An 18,405-nucleotide genomic window follows, 5' to 3' on the forward strand; every position below is an offset into this window, starting at 1 on the left:
GAAGTTTCTGGAGCCCCCGGTGGCACAGTGGGTTAAACCCCTGTGCTGGCAGGACTGGAGACCGACAGGTCGCAGGTTCAAATCTGGGGAGAGGTGGATGAGCTCCATCTATCAGCTCCAGCACCTCATGCGGGGACATGAGAGAATCCTCCCACAAGGATGATAAAAACATCAAATCATCCGGGCATCCCCTGGGCAACGTCCTTGCAGATGGCCAATTCTGTCACCCCAGAAGCGACTTGCAGTTTCTCAAGTCGCTCCTGACACGACAAAAAAAAAAAAAAGCCAATAAAAGACCTGGTTGTGTCCATGCTCTGACTGGCTGAGAATGGACACAGCCAGCAATGACAATTTCCAGAACCCTGTTTTCTGGTTTGTCTTATTTTTAAAATGTTATGATAAAAATTCTTCTAAAGACTCAGTAGATTGGTAAATTGTTCTGAAACTTGGCAGGCCTGCAGTTGTAAATGGGGTCTCATGCAGTTAGGCTTTAAAATGACTGAGGATTGAGCTTTTAAAGTTTCCCATTGTAGCCAATGGGCCCAATCTTTGCTGAATAAAAACAGCAACGCTTCTCCCAATTCAAGTAACTTCCCAGTAAACAGAATGAGGGGTTAGCTGAAAATGGACCCCAAAATGGCATGTCTTTTGGCTGAATTGCACAAGCCTATAAAAGAATGTGTGATAGCCATGCCCATTGACATATTTATGTATAAAAGTCAAATTGATCCACCTCTATTATGGGCTTTTTGTGTTCTGCCACCTTGACTTGTGTAGAAGTGAGAATCATTTGCTAAAGTGCGTCAGTCAGTCTGGTTATGATCTGTCCTGGCCAACATACTCTTTTTGACCATTGGTTTCCCAGGAATAATTTTAAATTCTCCTTTAGAGGGCCTTGAACTATGGTGTGATGTAATGTGTATTTCTTCTATGAGTGGGACAGGAGACATCTCTGAATGACTTTTCTGAAGCTTCCTCTTTACCTTCAATACTATAGCCCATTCTACTTTTATAAGTCTCTGAACACTGAGTAATTGTTTTCAAAGGATTTAGGAAGCTGGCTGGGAAGAAGAGACCAGAAAGTCAACTTCCCTCAAGCATGTTGTCTAGACAGTAGACATAGATATCTAGGTTGGAGCCCATATTTTTTTCTCCATTGTAAACATATGTTCCTTCTCCAGAACACAAGGCATTTAAAGAAGAGAAAACAGATGTTCTCAGTGTAAACCATATTTATGTAAATTTTCCAATCTGGTCTGATTTTCCTCTTCTTCCTTCTCCTCTTCCTGGCCTTTCTGAGCATCCAGAACCTTCAAAACTCATAGTGGATTCAAAGTTATATTTTATCAACTGTTATTCCTGTGATTAAAATGTCTTGGGAAAGTTCTGTCACAGACACATACATTGCTTGTAACTAATAACTCTTGTTAGATTTACAAGATTGCACATGGTATGACTTTTCCCTTGAGAATATATATAGCTTACAGGCAGACCCCCTCATCGATATCACAGGGGTGTGAACATGAACTTACTTCACCTAGTTAGTGTCCTGTCTCCATATTCACCACATTTAAACATTAGCTTATCCAAGAACTGCTAGCTTTTATGTTCATGGGTTATTGGTATATTTTCTTCTTTTTTTAAAAAAAAATGTAATGTATTTTCAAGTCTTAATAGGCATAAACAGGGAACTTATATAACAAAAGCATTCTCACAGATAGGTTCCATGTTGCAGAAACCTAAGGTATTAACTATTATACCAGGATCATGTGAAGATAATGATGTATTTAGAGATGTGGCATGAAATAAGTTAACTCCTTAACCACATTACTGTGCCTTTCTATGGCAGCAAGTGATTTTAGATAGAGAGCATTTTAAAAGAAATCAAAAGAGTTGTGTAAACAAAAAGCCCTATTCTTTTTGGCTGTACCTTTAGTTATCTGATTTTGTTGAATCAACTTTCTGCAAGACTAATGCACCAAATAATTTCTTTCTGTTGGTTATCTTGCACCATCCTGGCATTAGATCCCTGCATTTTAAAGTAACAAATATACACTAGATGTACTTTAGATGCTAATTGCTACTTAAGTCAAATAAGAGTAAACCCATTAGAGCTGAACCAAATACATGCAGCAAAGTTAATAACCATTTCATTTAAATTATATTAATCAATCTACTCCACGTGTGAAATCTACTGCGATTTTCCAAGCTTTGCAACCTAATCTCTCACAAACATTTACTGGCAACACTATTGACCCAACAGAGAAAAGGACTAAATGAAATGTATTGAAGTATGCATTCATTGATTAGTTGAATAATATAATGTGCTCAGGATATGCGACATCCAGACTCAGTTCACTGAGGACTTGATTACTTTTGGATAAAATTAAACAGAGCATTTAATTTCCCTGCAATAACTCTTTAAAAATTAACAACATCTAAGTTTTTCATGAAGTAGCTTGCAGCATGTCAAGCACTAAACAGAAATGCCAGTATGTAACAGCCAGAAAGATGCAAAAACCTCTTGCTTTGTCATTTAAACATAGTGATGCATTGCCCTCCTAAGCCCCTACTTATTTTTAATACCATAATTTCTATGCAAACCCCAAATGATAGTCCAATGAGTCCAAATTGCAGTGGCATAGATCCTGGGCATGTTCACTCTTTGGAGTCACTTGAATAGCTAAATCCTGCATAAGTAGAATAAGACATCCCAAGATGGAGCAGTAATACCAGTTTGTTTTTTACTTACTTGGCATGGGCAGCCTGTCCACAGTTTTTAAATGTGATTCTGGGTCTTATAATTTGGCAGATTAGTGGGTGTTTAGCTAGGAATGAACAATATTTAATGCATACCTATCTCACAGTGGGACTGCATGGATTAATTTTTAAAATGTCAGAAAAGCTTGTTTTAGAATGAAAAGTGGTAGGCTGTGAGAATTCAGATTTCCACAGAAATTTTTGAAGTTGAATCCTTAATGTGGTGCTTAGTAGTTACCAGGTGCAGATTTTCTCTTAATTGCTTTAATACTGAAAACCACTTTCTCTAAATCGTTTTTCACTGTCTTTCAATTAGACTACTTTGCAGAAGGGTATTTGACTATTGCTGTTGTAACTCCGTCTCAATTCCCATGCTGAAGAACAGAGAAAATAATGGGAGATTTTTCTCTTTAAAACATATCTGGGAATACGCACAATAGTTATTCTTCTTAAACATTTGGATCTTTTCGAAATGAGCACATACTTTCAATGAATCTTTCTTTTTACCCAAAAGTTCAAAGCTTCTCAGAGTCCCACAAAATAGAAGGAATACATATACAAAGCACAATTCAAACAAAGCCATGTATTTTCACATACCAATGATTTCAATATCTATTTAACCATTCCCTTGAAACATCTTCTTGAAACATTTGTGGGATCATGTTCTTGCTTTCCAGTTTTATATTGGTTATATACCTTTTTGATCTTGAATCAGGCATGCATGTAACAGAAAGGTAGAGCACAGTCTAACTAAAGTTAAAGAAAGAGTGAAATACACTATTTCAAAGTATGGTCTCATTATTTGGGGGATTTAAAAAAGAGGCTAGATGGCCATCTGTTGGGATTGCTTTGGTTGAGTTGTCACCCCAAGTATATGAATTGACATTTTAGTAATTTGTGTAATTTTGCATTTGATTTATGTCCTCACCTCTAAGAAGCCTATCATAAAGGTGTGTTTACTCAGCTGAACCATGATCCATTCTCAATATCCCAAAAACTGGTGACATCCAAAAATATGATTGAGAGTCAAAGGACCTAAACTTCACCTCTGGAATATAGATGGGAAATCAGATATAGACTGATATTTATAGTGTTGGATATTCCCCCCTCCCTGGTGTCATCCCTACTACCTCTCTTTAGACTGCCTTCAGATGATCTCGTGGGTTGAGTTGGGTTTTAATAACTACTTGTATGTGGTTTTTAGCTTAAATTTGAAAATTTGTTGACATTTGAAGTATATACCCCTTGAGTTTGACGTGGATATGTGGGACTGGGTCCCCCTGTTGTGATCTGGTCATCGACCATAATAAAGTTTACTTACTTACTAGCTAATTATCCTTAATTACGTAACTGATACAGAATTCTGGCTCAAGTTGCTTCAAATAAAAACACTATGTGAATCAAGTTTTGAGAATACTTTCTATTATTCATATTACTTGAAGCGTTTTCTCTTTCAAACAACACAATAATAACTAACTAAATATAGTTTACCAAATGAAAAGCGTTCATTTTTCTTTCCTGCTGTTTTGCCTGCACTGCTCAGACAGCCTTTTACTTTTCTTGGTGTCTTCTTAGCCTGGGGGCTGCTAGGTAAAATTCAGCTGACAAAACTACAATGAAGCAAGCATAACATATACCATGACCTCCCTTCTCACCCTGCTGTCATACCCAAGATCCATTTTTGTGCTACAAAAGAGCCACGGCTGCTGCTTAAGAAATCCAGTGGAGTTGCACAAAAGAAAAATGACTTCTTTTTTAAAAAATAATTTTTCAAACCTGACATTACACTCAAATTCAACAGTCTCACTGAAGCAGGACGGCCCACAAAAACTGAGGTGGAACAGTGCACAATTTGGAAGTTACTTACAGAGGGCAAGTGCTCTCTAAAACATTGAGCAGCCTCCCTTTTAAGAAAAAAAATGAGCTAGTTAAGTTTTCTGCATTTATTTTCAAGTGTACAGTTTTATGCTCTAAGCTTTTGTGCATGCAATTTTGTGTGGCTAAATCCTTTGATTTCTTCTTTATTTATTCATAAGCCAATATTCTCAAACCCTTTTTATCCAGTAAAATATTTGGAAAACAATTCTCCTGGTGTGTTTATGTAGTTTTGATCTCCCCTTTCTAAGTTTATGATCCACAAATATTGAACACATGAAAAGCCAGTGCTAATTTTACTATGAGTGGTTGCAGTGACAAATCACATGTGGTTACATATTGCAGCAATCTTCCATTTAAAAAAATCTACATCAAGTCACAGGCTAGAACCCTGTTGGATTGCTACACTATTGTAAAAGTAGCTGTGCAAGAATCAATGCACTTTTGTTTAGGTTGTGTAAATGAAGTCTTTAGTGCAACTGAGGGCCCTTCCACACTGCCCTTTATCCCAGGATTTGATTCCAGATTTAAACTGGAATATATGAGCCCCGACTGCCAGATAACCTGGGATAAGATCAGATCCTGGGATATAGAAATAGTGTGGAAGGGTCCTAAATGTGGTGCAAGCACAAACCAAGTCCCCTTTCATGCTTCTGAATGAATGGATTGGAAGCTAATCACCTATTGTGCACATATTGACCCAACAGAGAATATGACTTTAATCATGTTTGTTGTTCATTCGTTCAGTCGTCTCCGACTCTTCGTGACCTCATGGAACAGCCCACGCCAGAGCTCCCTGTCGGCCGTCACCACCCCCAGCTCCTTCAAGGTCAGTCCAGTCACTTCAAGGATGCCATCCATCCATCTTGCCCTTGGTCGGCCCCTCTTCCTTTTACCTTCCACTTTCCCCAGCATAATTGTCTTCTCTAGGCTTTGCTATCTCCTCATGATGTGGCCAAAGTACTTCAACTTTGTCTCTAGTATCCTTCCCTCCAATGAGCAGTCGGGCTTTATTTCCTGGATGATGGCCTGGTTGGATCTTCTCGCAATCCAAGGCACTCTCAGAACTTTCCTCCAACAGCACAGTTCAAAAGCATCTATCTTCCTTCGCTCAGCCTTCCCTAAGGTCCAGCTCTCACATCCGTAGGTGACTACAGGGAATACCATGGCTTTGACTAGGCGGATCTTTGTTGCCAGTGTGATGTCTCTACTCTTCACTATTTTATCGAGATTGGACATTGCTCTCCTCCCAAGAAGTAAGCATCTTCTGATTTCCTGGCCACAGTCAGTATTTTGATCAGGCTATCAGGAGCCCCCCCCCCCCTCTTTTTTTACCATTATCTGACCTGGATTCCCAGTTTTCATTTTAAAGAAGAGGAATTACAATCTATCATTAAAGAAAATAATCTGGAACTATTCTGCCTAATTATTATGTGAGAGATGAACTTTCCAAGCGAGGAAGGAACAAAGAAGCCAGCGTCTCTTAGGAGCAGGCTTAACTACTCTACAGCTAAGATTGCTAATATCATGGCTTCATGTATCCCAAGGACTTGCTTCTCCTTGCATTCAAGCAAGTCCCTCCTTTGAAGAAGTGCAGGGAAATGATAACCTACAAATAAATATGTCTGATATTTAAATGTCCTTAGAAGTTTTATAAGGATAAAACTACAACTCTAGTATCTGGAAAAGGGGTTTCATGATTCGTTTTCAAACTAGCTATTGTTCCACGCTATAAAAGCATATTTAGTAGTCATATTTCAAAGTATGCATGTCTAGGGCTTTAATGTGATATGTCTGGGAAGTAGTATATCCACTCCTAAACCAAAAAATAGCAAGAAAAACATGAGTTTATACTCTCAGGTCTTACTTTGAGGCATGCAGAGAAAGAGAGAGAGAAAGAGAGCTTTATAGCCCATGACATACACTTTACCTTCCTCTTCCCTGGAGAGCAGGGGGCATGTTGCTTTTGATGCTCTCAAATAGAAAATGTATCTCATCTATCGATCTAGATATAAGCATATCTATAACAGACTCACTTACAAACTTCCACTGAGTTAAAAAAAAACAATTGCAAGAAATATATAAAGCAATCACAATGTCAAGAAATGTATACAGCAATCAATATTTCTGTCACTGCTACAGTTTTGAAGACATAAATATGATTCAGCTAACCTGGTGAATAAATTCTGTTTTGAGAGATTAGAAATATGAGAGGAAAAATAAACATAGTAAACTAATGTCAGGCTTGCATTGAAAGGATAGCCTTCCATACTGCTCCTATATCCCAGGATATGATCTCAGATTATAGAATCATAGGATCATAGAGTTGGAAGACACCTCGTGGGCCATCCAGTCCAACCCCCTGCCAAGAAGCAGGAAAATCACATCCAAAGCACCCCTGACAGATGGCCATCCAGCTGCTGTTTAAAAGCCTTCAAAGAAGGAGCCTCCACCACACTCTGGGGCAGAGAGTTCCACTGCTGAAAAGCTCTCACAATTAGGAAGTTCTTTCCAATGTTCAGGTGGAATCTTCTTTCCTGTAATTTGAAGCCATTGTTCCACGTCCTAGTCTCCAGGGTAGCAGAAAACAAGTTATGGCAGCGGAGACTCATATAATCTAGTTTAAAGCAGATAATCTGAGATTAGATCCTGGGATATAGGATGGTGTAGAAGGGGCCTGAGTGCTTGGCCTTTCATTATTATTTTTTCTTATTCATTAAAAATATTTATCAATCACTTTTGGGGTACTGGGGTTTAAAAGCAAACTATGAAGCGATAAAATGTGGAATATGTTTTTTTAAAACACAGTAAATTCATTTTAAAGCTAACTGTAAATTGTTTTTTAAGGACATACAGAATAGATGCTCCAGCAAAGGATCGCCGCCTTGTCGGGGCGCTGGAGCTTGAGCACTTCAATGATGTCATGAGCGAAACCGTGAAGGGCCACCCATGACAGGATGGTTGTGGCAGAGAGGTCAGACCAAGCGTGATCCCTGGGGAAGGCAATGGCAAACCACTCCAGTATCCTTGCCAAGAAAACTAAATGTACCAGTACAACCAGAGATATGTCGGTATGCCATTGGAAGATGGGACTCCCAGGTCGGAAGATGGCCAAAATGCTACTGGGGAGGAGCAGAGGATAAGTTCAACTAGCCCCAGATGTGATGACGCAGCTAGCTCAAAGCCGAAAGGAAGGCTAGCGGCCGACGGTACTGGAGGTGAACGACGAATCCGATGCTCTAAAGATCAACACACCATAGGAACCTGGAATGTAAGATCTATGAGCCAGGGCAAATTGGATGTTGTTATTGGCGAGATGTCAAGACTAAAGATAGACATTCTGGGGGTCAGCGAACTGAAATGGACTGGAATGAGCCACTTCACATCAGATGACCACCAGATCTACTACTGTGGACAAGAGGAACATCGAAGAAATGGAGTAGCCTTCAAGATTGGGAAAGGCGTACAGCAAGGCTGGATCCTATCACCCAACCTTTTTAACTTGTATGCAGAACACATCATGCGATGTGCGGGGCTTGATGAATGCAAAGCTGGGGTGAAAATTGCTGGAAGAAACATTAACAACCTCAGATATGCAGATGACACCACTCTGATGGCCGAAAGCGAGGAGGATCTGAGGAGCCTTCTAATCAAGGTGAGAGAAGAAAGAGCAAAAGCCGGGTTGCAGCTAAACGTCAAAAAAACCAAGATTATGGCAACAAGAATGATTGACAACTGGAAAATAGAGGGAGAAACCGTGGAGGCCGTGACAGACTTTGTATTTCTAGGTGCAAAGATTACTGCAGATGCAGACTGTAGCCAGGAAATCAGAAGACGCTTACTTCTTGGGAGGAGAGCAATGTCCAGTCTCGATAAAATAGTAAAGAGTAGAGATATCAGACTGGCAACAAAGATCCGCCTAGTCAAAGCCATGGTATTCCCTGTAGTCACCTACAGATGTGAGAGCTGGACCTTAGGGAAGGCTGAGCGAAGGAAGATCGATGCTTTTGAGCTGTGGTGCTGGAGGAAAGTGCTGAGAGTGCCTTGGACTGCGAGAAGATCCAACCAGTCCATCCTCCAGGAAATAAAGCCCGACTACTCACTGGAGGGAAAGATACTAGAGACAAAGATGAAGTCCTTTGGCCACATCATGAGGAGACAGCAAAGCCTAGAGAAGACAATTATGCTGGGGAAAGTGGAAGGCAAAAGGAAGAGGGGCCGACCAAGGGCAAGATGGATGGATGGTATCCTTGAAGTGACTGGACTGACCTTGAGGGAGCTGGGGGTGGTAACGGCCGACAGGGAGCTCTGGCGTGGGCTGGTCCATGAGGTCACGAAGAGTCGAAGACGAATGAACGAATGAACAACAACAGAATAGATGTTATTTTATTTATTTATTTTTCGTGTCAGGGCAGCCAGTCAATTATATTACATTTCTAACAGAACAAAGCAAACAAACAGAGAAAATACAAAATGTGTGAGTTTGGTAGTTGATTAAATGTCCTTTGACCAGTATCTGGCCACTTGGAGTGCTTCTGGTGTTGCCGCAAGAAGGTCCTCCATTGTGCATGTGGCTGGGCTCAGGTTGCATTGCAGCAGGTGGTCTGTGGTTTGCTCTTCTCTGCACTCGCATGTCGAGGATTCCAGAATAGATGTTGATCTGGCCTTTCTTGTGATAGACCTCAATTGTCAAGGGGCTGCTATGCAGAAAACCCTGTACGTTAGGCTCTTATCATAAAAAATGATACAAGACAAGAAAGAAATTGGATGAATCTACAGATATTAGTTGAGATACAAAGATGTAAATTAGCAATTTTTATAATATCAGAATTACTCTACATTAAACTACACCTCACTTGTGTGAGGAAGAGTGTGACCAGCTGCCTTATATGCATGTTGGGTCTCCTATTTAGTTGTTAACTGCTGATTGGCAGCTCCAAAATTGCTAATCTTCTTCTTTATGGTTCTTTATTTTTATCTTTATTGGACTGGCCAGCTCTTCAAATAGGGAATGCCTTCAAAAGGAGAAACATTTTTTAGCAATTTTTCACATAAAAAAACTTTCCTCTGTAAAATAGAGTATATGGAAACCATATTTGTGTACACATTAACTAGACATATCTTGATGGACAAATCTGGATATCAAATTCTGAAAAGGCTAATGAGGGAGGAGGTGATATTTCACAGCTGTGGTTGGTAGTGTCCATATGGTGGTGAACAGACTTTGGGTTTTCACACAAATTTCAAAGAAGCTGTTCATAGTAGTGAATTATATGACAATGAAATTTTGCACCATGAAATGTATGGGAATCCTGAAGCACAAGTTATCCTGATCCATTCCATGTTTGTTATGTTCCAACACTGGCCTCTTAAAAGTTTCAACTAAGAAAGTTTTGCCTACTAAAGCACTAAAATATTTGCCAATAACCTCATGATGTAATATATGATGAGTAGATAATTTGTAATCAATGTGGGTGAGAAAGGGTGGCAATGCAGTCAAATTCTATCTGAAACCTTAGGCTAATTATACATTGGCCTCAAATGGAGGGAAGCCAATGGTTGACTGTTTTCAAATGAATGCAGAGATAATTTTCTTTATGTTATCTTTCTCTCAAATGGCACCCATCGTGACTCAGTTTAAAGGCACATGAATTAAAACTCTCTCTCTCTCTCTCTCCACACACACACACTATATTTCATGAAATCTATGGAACACCTTTTCCCATTTTAGGATCTCAAAAAAGGGGGGCACTTTAGATTGAATGGTGAATTGTGGGGGCTGAGCAAGCCATTGGGGCTGGGGTCCTTCCTCCCCTTACTCCCTTCGAGGTTAGACTGTTGGGGAGGCAGAGGAAATTTAAAAAGTATTGATATGCAGAGTGAATTCTAAAAAAAGTCTAAAAGTTTTTTTTCTAAAATTGAAATTTCAAAGAGGGGGTGCACCATATATTCGATGGCGCCTTAGATTTGGTGAAATACAGAATCTATCTATCTATAGAAAATGGTCTTGGCTGAAATCCTGTTGGGGAGTTACAAAGTCATAATGTGGAATTACAGGTACTTAATTGCATGACATTTATCATCCCTACAAATCTCATAGGACTCATAGGGACCATGAAAGTCCCTTAATTCCACTTACCAGGAAGTGGCTTCTGCAGTCAATAGAAGTTTATTGTCTATCACTTTAGAAGGAGGTGACTGACATTCCCACTTCCCCCACTTGCAAAGGCAATTTCCAATGTGAAAGAGGAATGGAAGTGCAACCCAGCTGCCTCCCAAAATAAGGGAAATAAACTTCATCGATTGCAACAACTAATTTCCAAGAAGCAAGAGTAGAAGACAAACCAGAGTTCACTATGTAGCTGTGCAACTGTGGTAGCTACACATTTGCAACTACACAATAGGATTCTATCTCATATAAACATATCAATTATTTTAAACACCATACAATCATTTGAAAATATGACACTAAGAATCAAAGTGCAGCATATATACCTCATTAAAAGATCTTTTTGCATAGCTGCTTACTGATTAAATGACAGGGTCCTGGTCTTTAGTAAGTGATCTCCTTATTAAAGCTGTTTGTTGAAAACAGAAATGTGTGAATTTTGCAAAGATGTCCCTAATTACAGCATTTTCTACACAGAAAACTGCAGAAAATAAGTCACAACCTGTGAGTATTCTTTGAAAACTGTGCAGACATTTTCACAGCAGGAAGAAAATGGCTTAATCTGTTCATTGCTTCCTAATTTGGTGATTACATCTCTACTGCCAAAGTAATCCAAGCAGTTTTTCTATCTGGAATGGAGATGGAACCTTGTTCTTTTTGCTAGGCAGCATAATGTCTCACAATGATCCTGATTTTTTATTCTCATTGGTGAGAACTTGAGATGGAAGCAGGATTTGTGCCTTCTGCCTTATCTCCTTTTCTTTTAGACTCCCATCTTACTGGTGGTGGAGGTGGTGGTGGTGGTGTGTGGTGGTGTGTGTGTGTGGAGGGGGGGGGGGGTAATGGCACTTAAAAAGACAAACAATATCCAGAAGAAATACAAACAACTAATTGAAAGTGTATATATTTTTCTACAGATGAACAAATGTGGGACACAAGCTCCAGTGTGGCTGTCACTTGATTATGACTCCCTCCCACTTCCTGGTGAGAGGAAACATTTAACAGCCTGTGCAACCTGGCAGTTCTTTTTCGGAAGTACCAAAGACTGTTGTCTGTTCCGGATACCCATATCAGTTAGACACTGCGGGGAGTTTTTGGTTTATCTCTTGCAACCGACTCAAGGGTGTATGGGCTACTGTGCAGAAGGTGGGTTGCTCTTTATGAATGCAATTGTTGCTAAATTCTAGCTTTGGTTAAATGTCAGAAGGTCCTGTTATTGCAGTATAGATGCCCATGACTTTGCAAGCTAAGATTTGCTCCCAATAAGAGGCAGCTAATACACTGTTAAGTGGCCAAGATATTTTTAATGAATAGCTCTTGTTACTTTGGCAAAATTGTACCTGCAGCAAAATGCCAAGATATAATTACCTAGTTTACCCCCATACATAAATTGTACTGGTGTGTTTGGTTAAACTATAAATCTAACTGATTTGATTTTTGTTATTTATGTCATTCTTGTTTGAGGGTGGTGTCTCCAAGATGGATGTAATGTAAGTAGATACTTACAATCTCATCAGAGGTCTTGCGGTCAGCAGCATGCCAGTTTGTATAAGCGCGTGGGGAATCTGGCACCCCACATCCCAGATCTAACTGAGGGTGATCACATGGGGGAAGCATGACCATGTGTGGTGCATGTGGCTTTCCCTCATAGAGTATATGGCAACACTGGAGCATTCCCATGTTGCCCTGCCAGCGACATACACCAACTCTGCCCTTCTCCACCCACCAAGCTGGCATGGTGTCTTGTGATGGGAGCCAGTTGGCTCAATAGATTATCTGAGTTAAAATCAGTGCATGCCGCTGGTTTTAGCCCTTTGTAATGAGGTGGCTTATATATTGAGAATAATTCCTATTGAATTCCATGAGTCTTATTTCTGAGCAGATATCGCTAGGTTTGCACTGCTAAAAGAGAAATGGGAAGGCTTTGGAAATGTGAGAGATAAGGAATAGCTGAATAGCTTTTGGCCAACTCATTAATTTTTTTTCTATTAGAAATCACAATGACCTTACTGGAAGAGTTCTAGATTGTGTTGTGCACTCAGGGATCAAAAGGGATAGCAGAGAATGATTCCTTATTCGCTCTGTTACACCTCCTGAACTCAGAGTGTTCAAGTGCATATAGATTGCAAGAAATGATTCCCCTACAGGAGTCTCCTAGAGACACAGAGAATTATTCCTCTGCTACCTGAATTTTACAGTGCATGTTAGTTCTCATGGATTCAGCAAAAGGAAAACTACAGTTACTACTTTCCCAAAATCTGCTGTTTCTACCTTCTGTCCATCACTATATAGAGCTGTCTCTCATCACTAGCAAACCTTCTCTGCAGTCCCATTAACTCTTGGTGTGTATAGAAAGACAAATCAGATATTACACTTAGAATTGCAGTCAGGTTTATCTTTGAAATGATACCTTCCTTATTTTTCCTTTTCTGTTTCTTGTGCTTGGACCTTCTTCATAAAATACCTGTGTGAAGATATCTGACTTTACTTCTTTAAAATCTTTACTTTTTGATGAAGCTTTTGGCACATTCCTTTAGTTCCTTTGCACTGTTCTAATGAAGCAAACCATATGTCATTGAAATAATTACATATTCTTTTACTGACAATCTCTGCCTACACTTCTTTTCTCCTTTTCTGCTGTTTCTTTGGGCTTAGTGCTTTTGTTGATTAGATTATAGAGGAAGGGAATGAGGTTTTTGCTTGTGCTTTGTAAAGTTGAAAGCATATATATTAATGACATTGTACTCGTTAGTCCCTCAGTTACATCTCAATTATTTCAACAGAAGATTTACATTTATTATTTTCCATATTTATACCCTGCCTTTCTCACTTTGGTGGGGACTTAAGGTGGCCTTACAACAGGCAGCACTTACACTTTATTTATTTATTATATATTTTTTCTACAATTTTTCAGTACTATCTTGAGCTTTCAAAATGATGTATGCATCAAATATTAGGACGGGCCTCATCACACTTTAAGACCCTCGCTAAACTACAAACCCCAGAATTCTGCAGAAACTGGATTTTAAGTGGATTTTTTCTCTCTAGTGTGATGAAGTGATTAATGAATAACAAAACTAAAAATTAATGTTTCCTGTTAGGTGTTTTGAACAATCAAATCTCTGTCTAGATTTGTTAGGTAGTTCTCCAAGGCAATGAAGATTTCTTTCAAATTGTTCCAATGAAATGTGAGTCCTTTTGATATAGTTCATTGGATTTTTCATTTTTACCCATTGTTGATCCCTTTGTGCCTATTTTCCCCATATATGTATGTATGCTTTTGTGGCAATTTCTTGGATTTCCCCTAGGGTATTCCTACAGACTACATAAAGTACTGTATGTTTTGCTGAGGAAAATATATGCTTTGAAGGGGAAATGTGCTATTGTGACTTAAAAAAAAAAGGTTTCTTAGAATCATAATGATATAGTTACAGTGTTTTAATGCAAAAGTGTCATTTCACTGATGCACTGGTGCACTACAGCAGTATTGCTCTAAAAGGAGAGGGAAGTATTGGTTCCAATATTTCTCAAAATGAAAGAGAAAATCATTTGAGGATAAAACAAACTGCTAGGAAGTGCCAAAAAATAATCTGGGACAAATTTTGGATTTTTTTTTAAAAAAACTGAGAACTATACCAATACAATGTACCACATGGAGGAGCAATAAGACCAAATCTGTTTCATTTTCAAAATCAGACTAGATGGGGAAAGATTAAAAATCAGCTTCATCATGGAGTGATCCACTTTTGGTTATTAGTAAAAAAAGAAAATTACAGACTGGCCAGTCATTAACCAGGATGATGGAATCCAATGATGGTTGCAACTGTATCTTCAAGAGGCATTGGTACTAAATGGTTGTAGAGATATGTTTATTATAAAGTGTTATTTATAATGTGTTTAAACTGTATTTATGTTTTACATTGGTTGCCATGTCCTAGCTGTGAGAGATAGGTTGCCATGGTGACAAGGCAAGAAGAGGAGGTGGGCGGAGCTTAAGGAGAAAAAGGTTTGAAAGTGAAAGTTAATTTTCAGTCAGGAGGATGAGACCCTGAGAGGAGGAGCAGAGTCAGATAGGACTCTGGAAAAGTAGTTTAGTCAGGAGGATGAGACCCTGAGAAGAGGGCAGAGTCAGTTAGGGCTCTGTGGAGTGAAGCAGTATAGATTCAGTTAGTTTTAGTGTTTGTGAATATTTCTTCAGCAAGGGAGCTGAAGGGAAACCTCGTTAGATTGCTTGAGTTAAAAAGAATCTAACAGAGGGGGTTTTAGGATCGCCAGTGGTGGAAGACTGGAGATCAGTGGTTTGATCCGGTAGAGGACAAACAGTGTGAATATTCACAACAGGGAACACTGAAATAATAAAGCACTTCACTGAAGAAGGAGTTTATAAGATTGTAACATCTAAAGCCTGAATGTATCTCAACCAAGCCATTTTGTAACCATCAAGCATATGCCAAGCTCAACATCTCAATATTGCAACAATTACGCTTTGTTTAATAATAAACTTGTTCTCTTTGTATTTTAAATCTGCCTCCTCCATTGATTTTACGTTCGGTGCATTCCACTCTACCAAAGTCACCTCACAACGCAAATAGGGATAAATAGAGACTTTAAGACCAGCGTCTCTAGACTTATTGGTGGCAGTTTAATTTAATAGCAGTCTAGGAACTTTCTTACATTTTTGGTGGTCCCATTTGGTGGGATTAACACCACGTCTTTACATTTTATTGGTGGCATTGATACGTTCTTTACAATGGTCTTTTAAGCAAGCATTTAAAACGGACAGAGAACTTCCTTGAGGACAACCAGTGGCTCCATTTCAATCCACAAGTGGCCGTAGTCTGCCAGTAATGTTGCACCACCAAATTAACTGCGACAGCAGAGCCTGGAGTAAATGAGACTCAGAGGTTATTCACCACTCCCTGCACAATCTGTGTAGTGACTATATTCATTGCCCCCGCCCCCCTAGCTATCCCTCTCTCCCTTCCTTCTTCCCTGCCATTCTCTGATGTACATGCTCACTATTGTCCCCAAGATTCTCCTCCTTTTGGACCCCTTCTGGTTCTTTAGCCTCTCCCTACTGGGTAGGCAATATTTCTCCCCCCTGCTAGGGGAGAATATAACTCTCTCTCTCTCTCTCTCTCTCTATCTTATTCTTACTTTTTTTAAAAGAGAAGTATCCCATTTTTGAGTAGTTTGTCCTAGAAGAATCAACATTATTTTTGAGTAACAACCAAAAAAAATGCCAGGTGGGAGAAGTACAAATGCCACTCTGAATGCTGAATAATAATAATAATAATAATAATAATAATAATAATAATAATAATAATTGTACAGTGAATGGTGGGGAAAGACTTGAATTGATACCTAAGGTATGTGTGGGTAGCAGAGTCCAGGCAGTCCCCAAGTGACAAACATTATAGTTATGAACAGGAGCTAGATAACAGGAATGGAGAGAAATCTGCCCCTCAGAAGGGAAATCCACTCCTGAAAGAGTTATCATGGGGAAAAGGTGTTTCCACTGAATCCAATTCTCACATTGACAAAAAAATGAGGTGGAATCTTCTGAACAGAGGCACAGACAGTAAAACAAACACCACAGAGGTGTTCACCCTTCCCTATATGTGTGTGTGTGTGGCTGGTGTTACACTTTAAAATGTACCTATTCTGACTTACATACAAATTCAGCTTGAGAACAGACCTACAGAACCTATCTTGTTCATAACTTGAGGACTGCCCAAGACTCTTATGTCTTATGTTGCCAGTGCTTGATTTGCAATCTGCACCACCAATTGTCAGTGAGGATAAGCTGTAAGGAAGCCTTACACACTAATTCCTCCATATCCTCCAGTCATCAAAAGATAAAATTCAGCCATCAAAACAGAACAAGCAGATGCCTCAGTCAATAGAAGCTGCCCCCAATGTGAAAGCTAAGAGGAGTTCCCATTACAAACAATGAATCTTAAAAGTGCTAACTTTTATGTGTAAATTAGGCTATGACTGCCATTACATACACATATCCTTCAATAGGTAAAAGATAATAAATTAGGGATAATTCATTGTTTGCTTTCTGTAGTCAAATGTGAAGATTTGATTATAATTTATGTGTTTTGGCTTAACAGCTATGAAGGGTAGAAGTATATTTTGGGATATTAATATTTGACTATTTTGTCCTTTCAAGGAAAAATGCATAATTCCATATTTCCTCTCTGCTATGTAGAAAATGAACATTTCTGTGCTGTTTTCACCAAATCCCAAAATATTTCTTGAAATTATTCTGCATAGAAATACACATTCCAGGGAGATAATTGTTATGTTTTAAATTTAAAAAATGGTTTTTAGACAGTTACATGTTTTTTTCTTCTTCTTACAGAAAACATCCGTCTTGTGTATATTTCTTTGTGCATTTTTTGTGCTTAAGATGTTTTTCTGAAAAATGCAGCATGTATTATCATGCAGAAACATTTCCTGAAGCATTTGGCCTCTGACAATATTATGCAGAAAATGCACAAAATTCTTAATACTATATTATTATTCCCATTTATCTAAAACCAGGAAACAAGACTAATTTGTGGGGTTTTCTAGGGTAATTACAAGTATATAACCTATAGTTATGCACTTCTTTTGACTATTAATAACCGTGAAATTTCCCCAATCCCATTTAGCAGGAAGCAGCCACTACAATCACACTAGAGATCATATACAGAGTGAGTGACACTGTCAGTCAGCTGCTTCACAAATGACAGGGGAACAAACCCCTGTCAATTGCAACAGCTGCAGCCTGGCAAGTGTTTGCAGGATAATGACGTGATTCATTGTGCAACTGGAATCAATAGTATTCCAGCCAGTATTGTTTCTCTCCCTAGGGAATGTGACCCACTGTGTTTCCTTGAGATGTACAAAAAATCAATAAATACTTTTTCTTGATTCTCACTCCCATGTATTTCAGCTTCCAAAAGCACGTGTCTTATATAAGTGACATGTTCCTGCATACATAAATATGTATAATTCTAAATAACCCTAAGGCCCTAGTTCATCATATGAAAGTGCCATACTAATCTTATTTTATTCCTTTAGTTGTTGAAGGATCAGAAGTAAACTACTTTGGTTCTGCAGAAATGGAATTAGAAGATACATTTCAAGGTAATTTTATAACATTACTACAAATTAAGTTTATCTTTTATTTGGATACTACAGATGTTGGGATCCAAAGGTTGATTAAAAAGTCATCCCAGAATCCACAATACCCATGCAACCTGTTGGTATCACTTATAGGATGGGACAACAGAGAAAAAAAATACTTCGGCATGAGGGTTTTGATCTCAGCACATAAATTGTTGTTGTTCATTCGTTCAGTCATCTCCAAATCTTCGTGACCTCATGGACCAGCCCATGCCAGAGCTCCCTGTCGGCTGTCAACACCCCCAGCTCCTTCAAAGTCAGTCCAGTCACCTCAAGGATGCCATCCATCCATCTTGCCCTTGGTTGGCCCCTCTTCCTTTTCCCTTCCACTTTCCCCAGCATAATTGTCTTCTCTAGGCTTTCCTGTCTCCTCATGATGTGGCCAAAGTACTTCCGCTTTGTCTCCAGTATCCTTCCCTCCA

General features: G+C 39.0%; 1 protein-coding gene across 7 annotated transcripts in view; it reads left to right on the forward strand.

Annotated features, from left to right (window-relative positions):
• Positions 1 to 18,405, forward strand: part of LOC132766860 (von Willebrand factor D and EGF domain-containing protein-like) — a 324,994-nt gene that overhangs the window by 80,261 nt on the left and 226,328 nt on the right. For 5 of the 7 annotated variants that reach the window (XM_067472855.1, XM_067472881.1, XM_067472890.1 and 2 more), the window contains exons 3-4: positions 11,722 to 11,950; positions 17,879 to 17,944. The exons of 1 other annotated variant lie outside the window; for it this stretch is intronic. In XM_067472855.1, coding sequence (XP_067328956.1) covers positions 11,722 to 11,950; positions 17,879 to 17,944 — 295 coding nt within the window. The remainder of the gene's footprint in view (positions 1 to 11,721; positions 11,951 to 17,878; positions 17,945 to 18,405) is intronic. One more of the 7 variants, XM_067472861.1, reaches the window with a different exon arrangement.

The sequence above is a fragment of the Anolis sagrei genome, chromosome 1 (genome assembly GCF_037176765.1).
Source record: "Anolis sagrei isolate rAnoSag1 chromosome 1, rAnoSag1.mat, whole genome shotgun sequence".
NCBI classification, from domain to species: Eukaryota; Metazoa; Chordata; class Lepidosauria; order Squamata; family Dactyloidae; genus Anolis; species Anolis sagrei.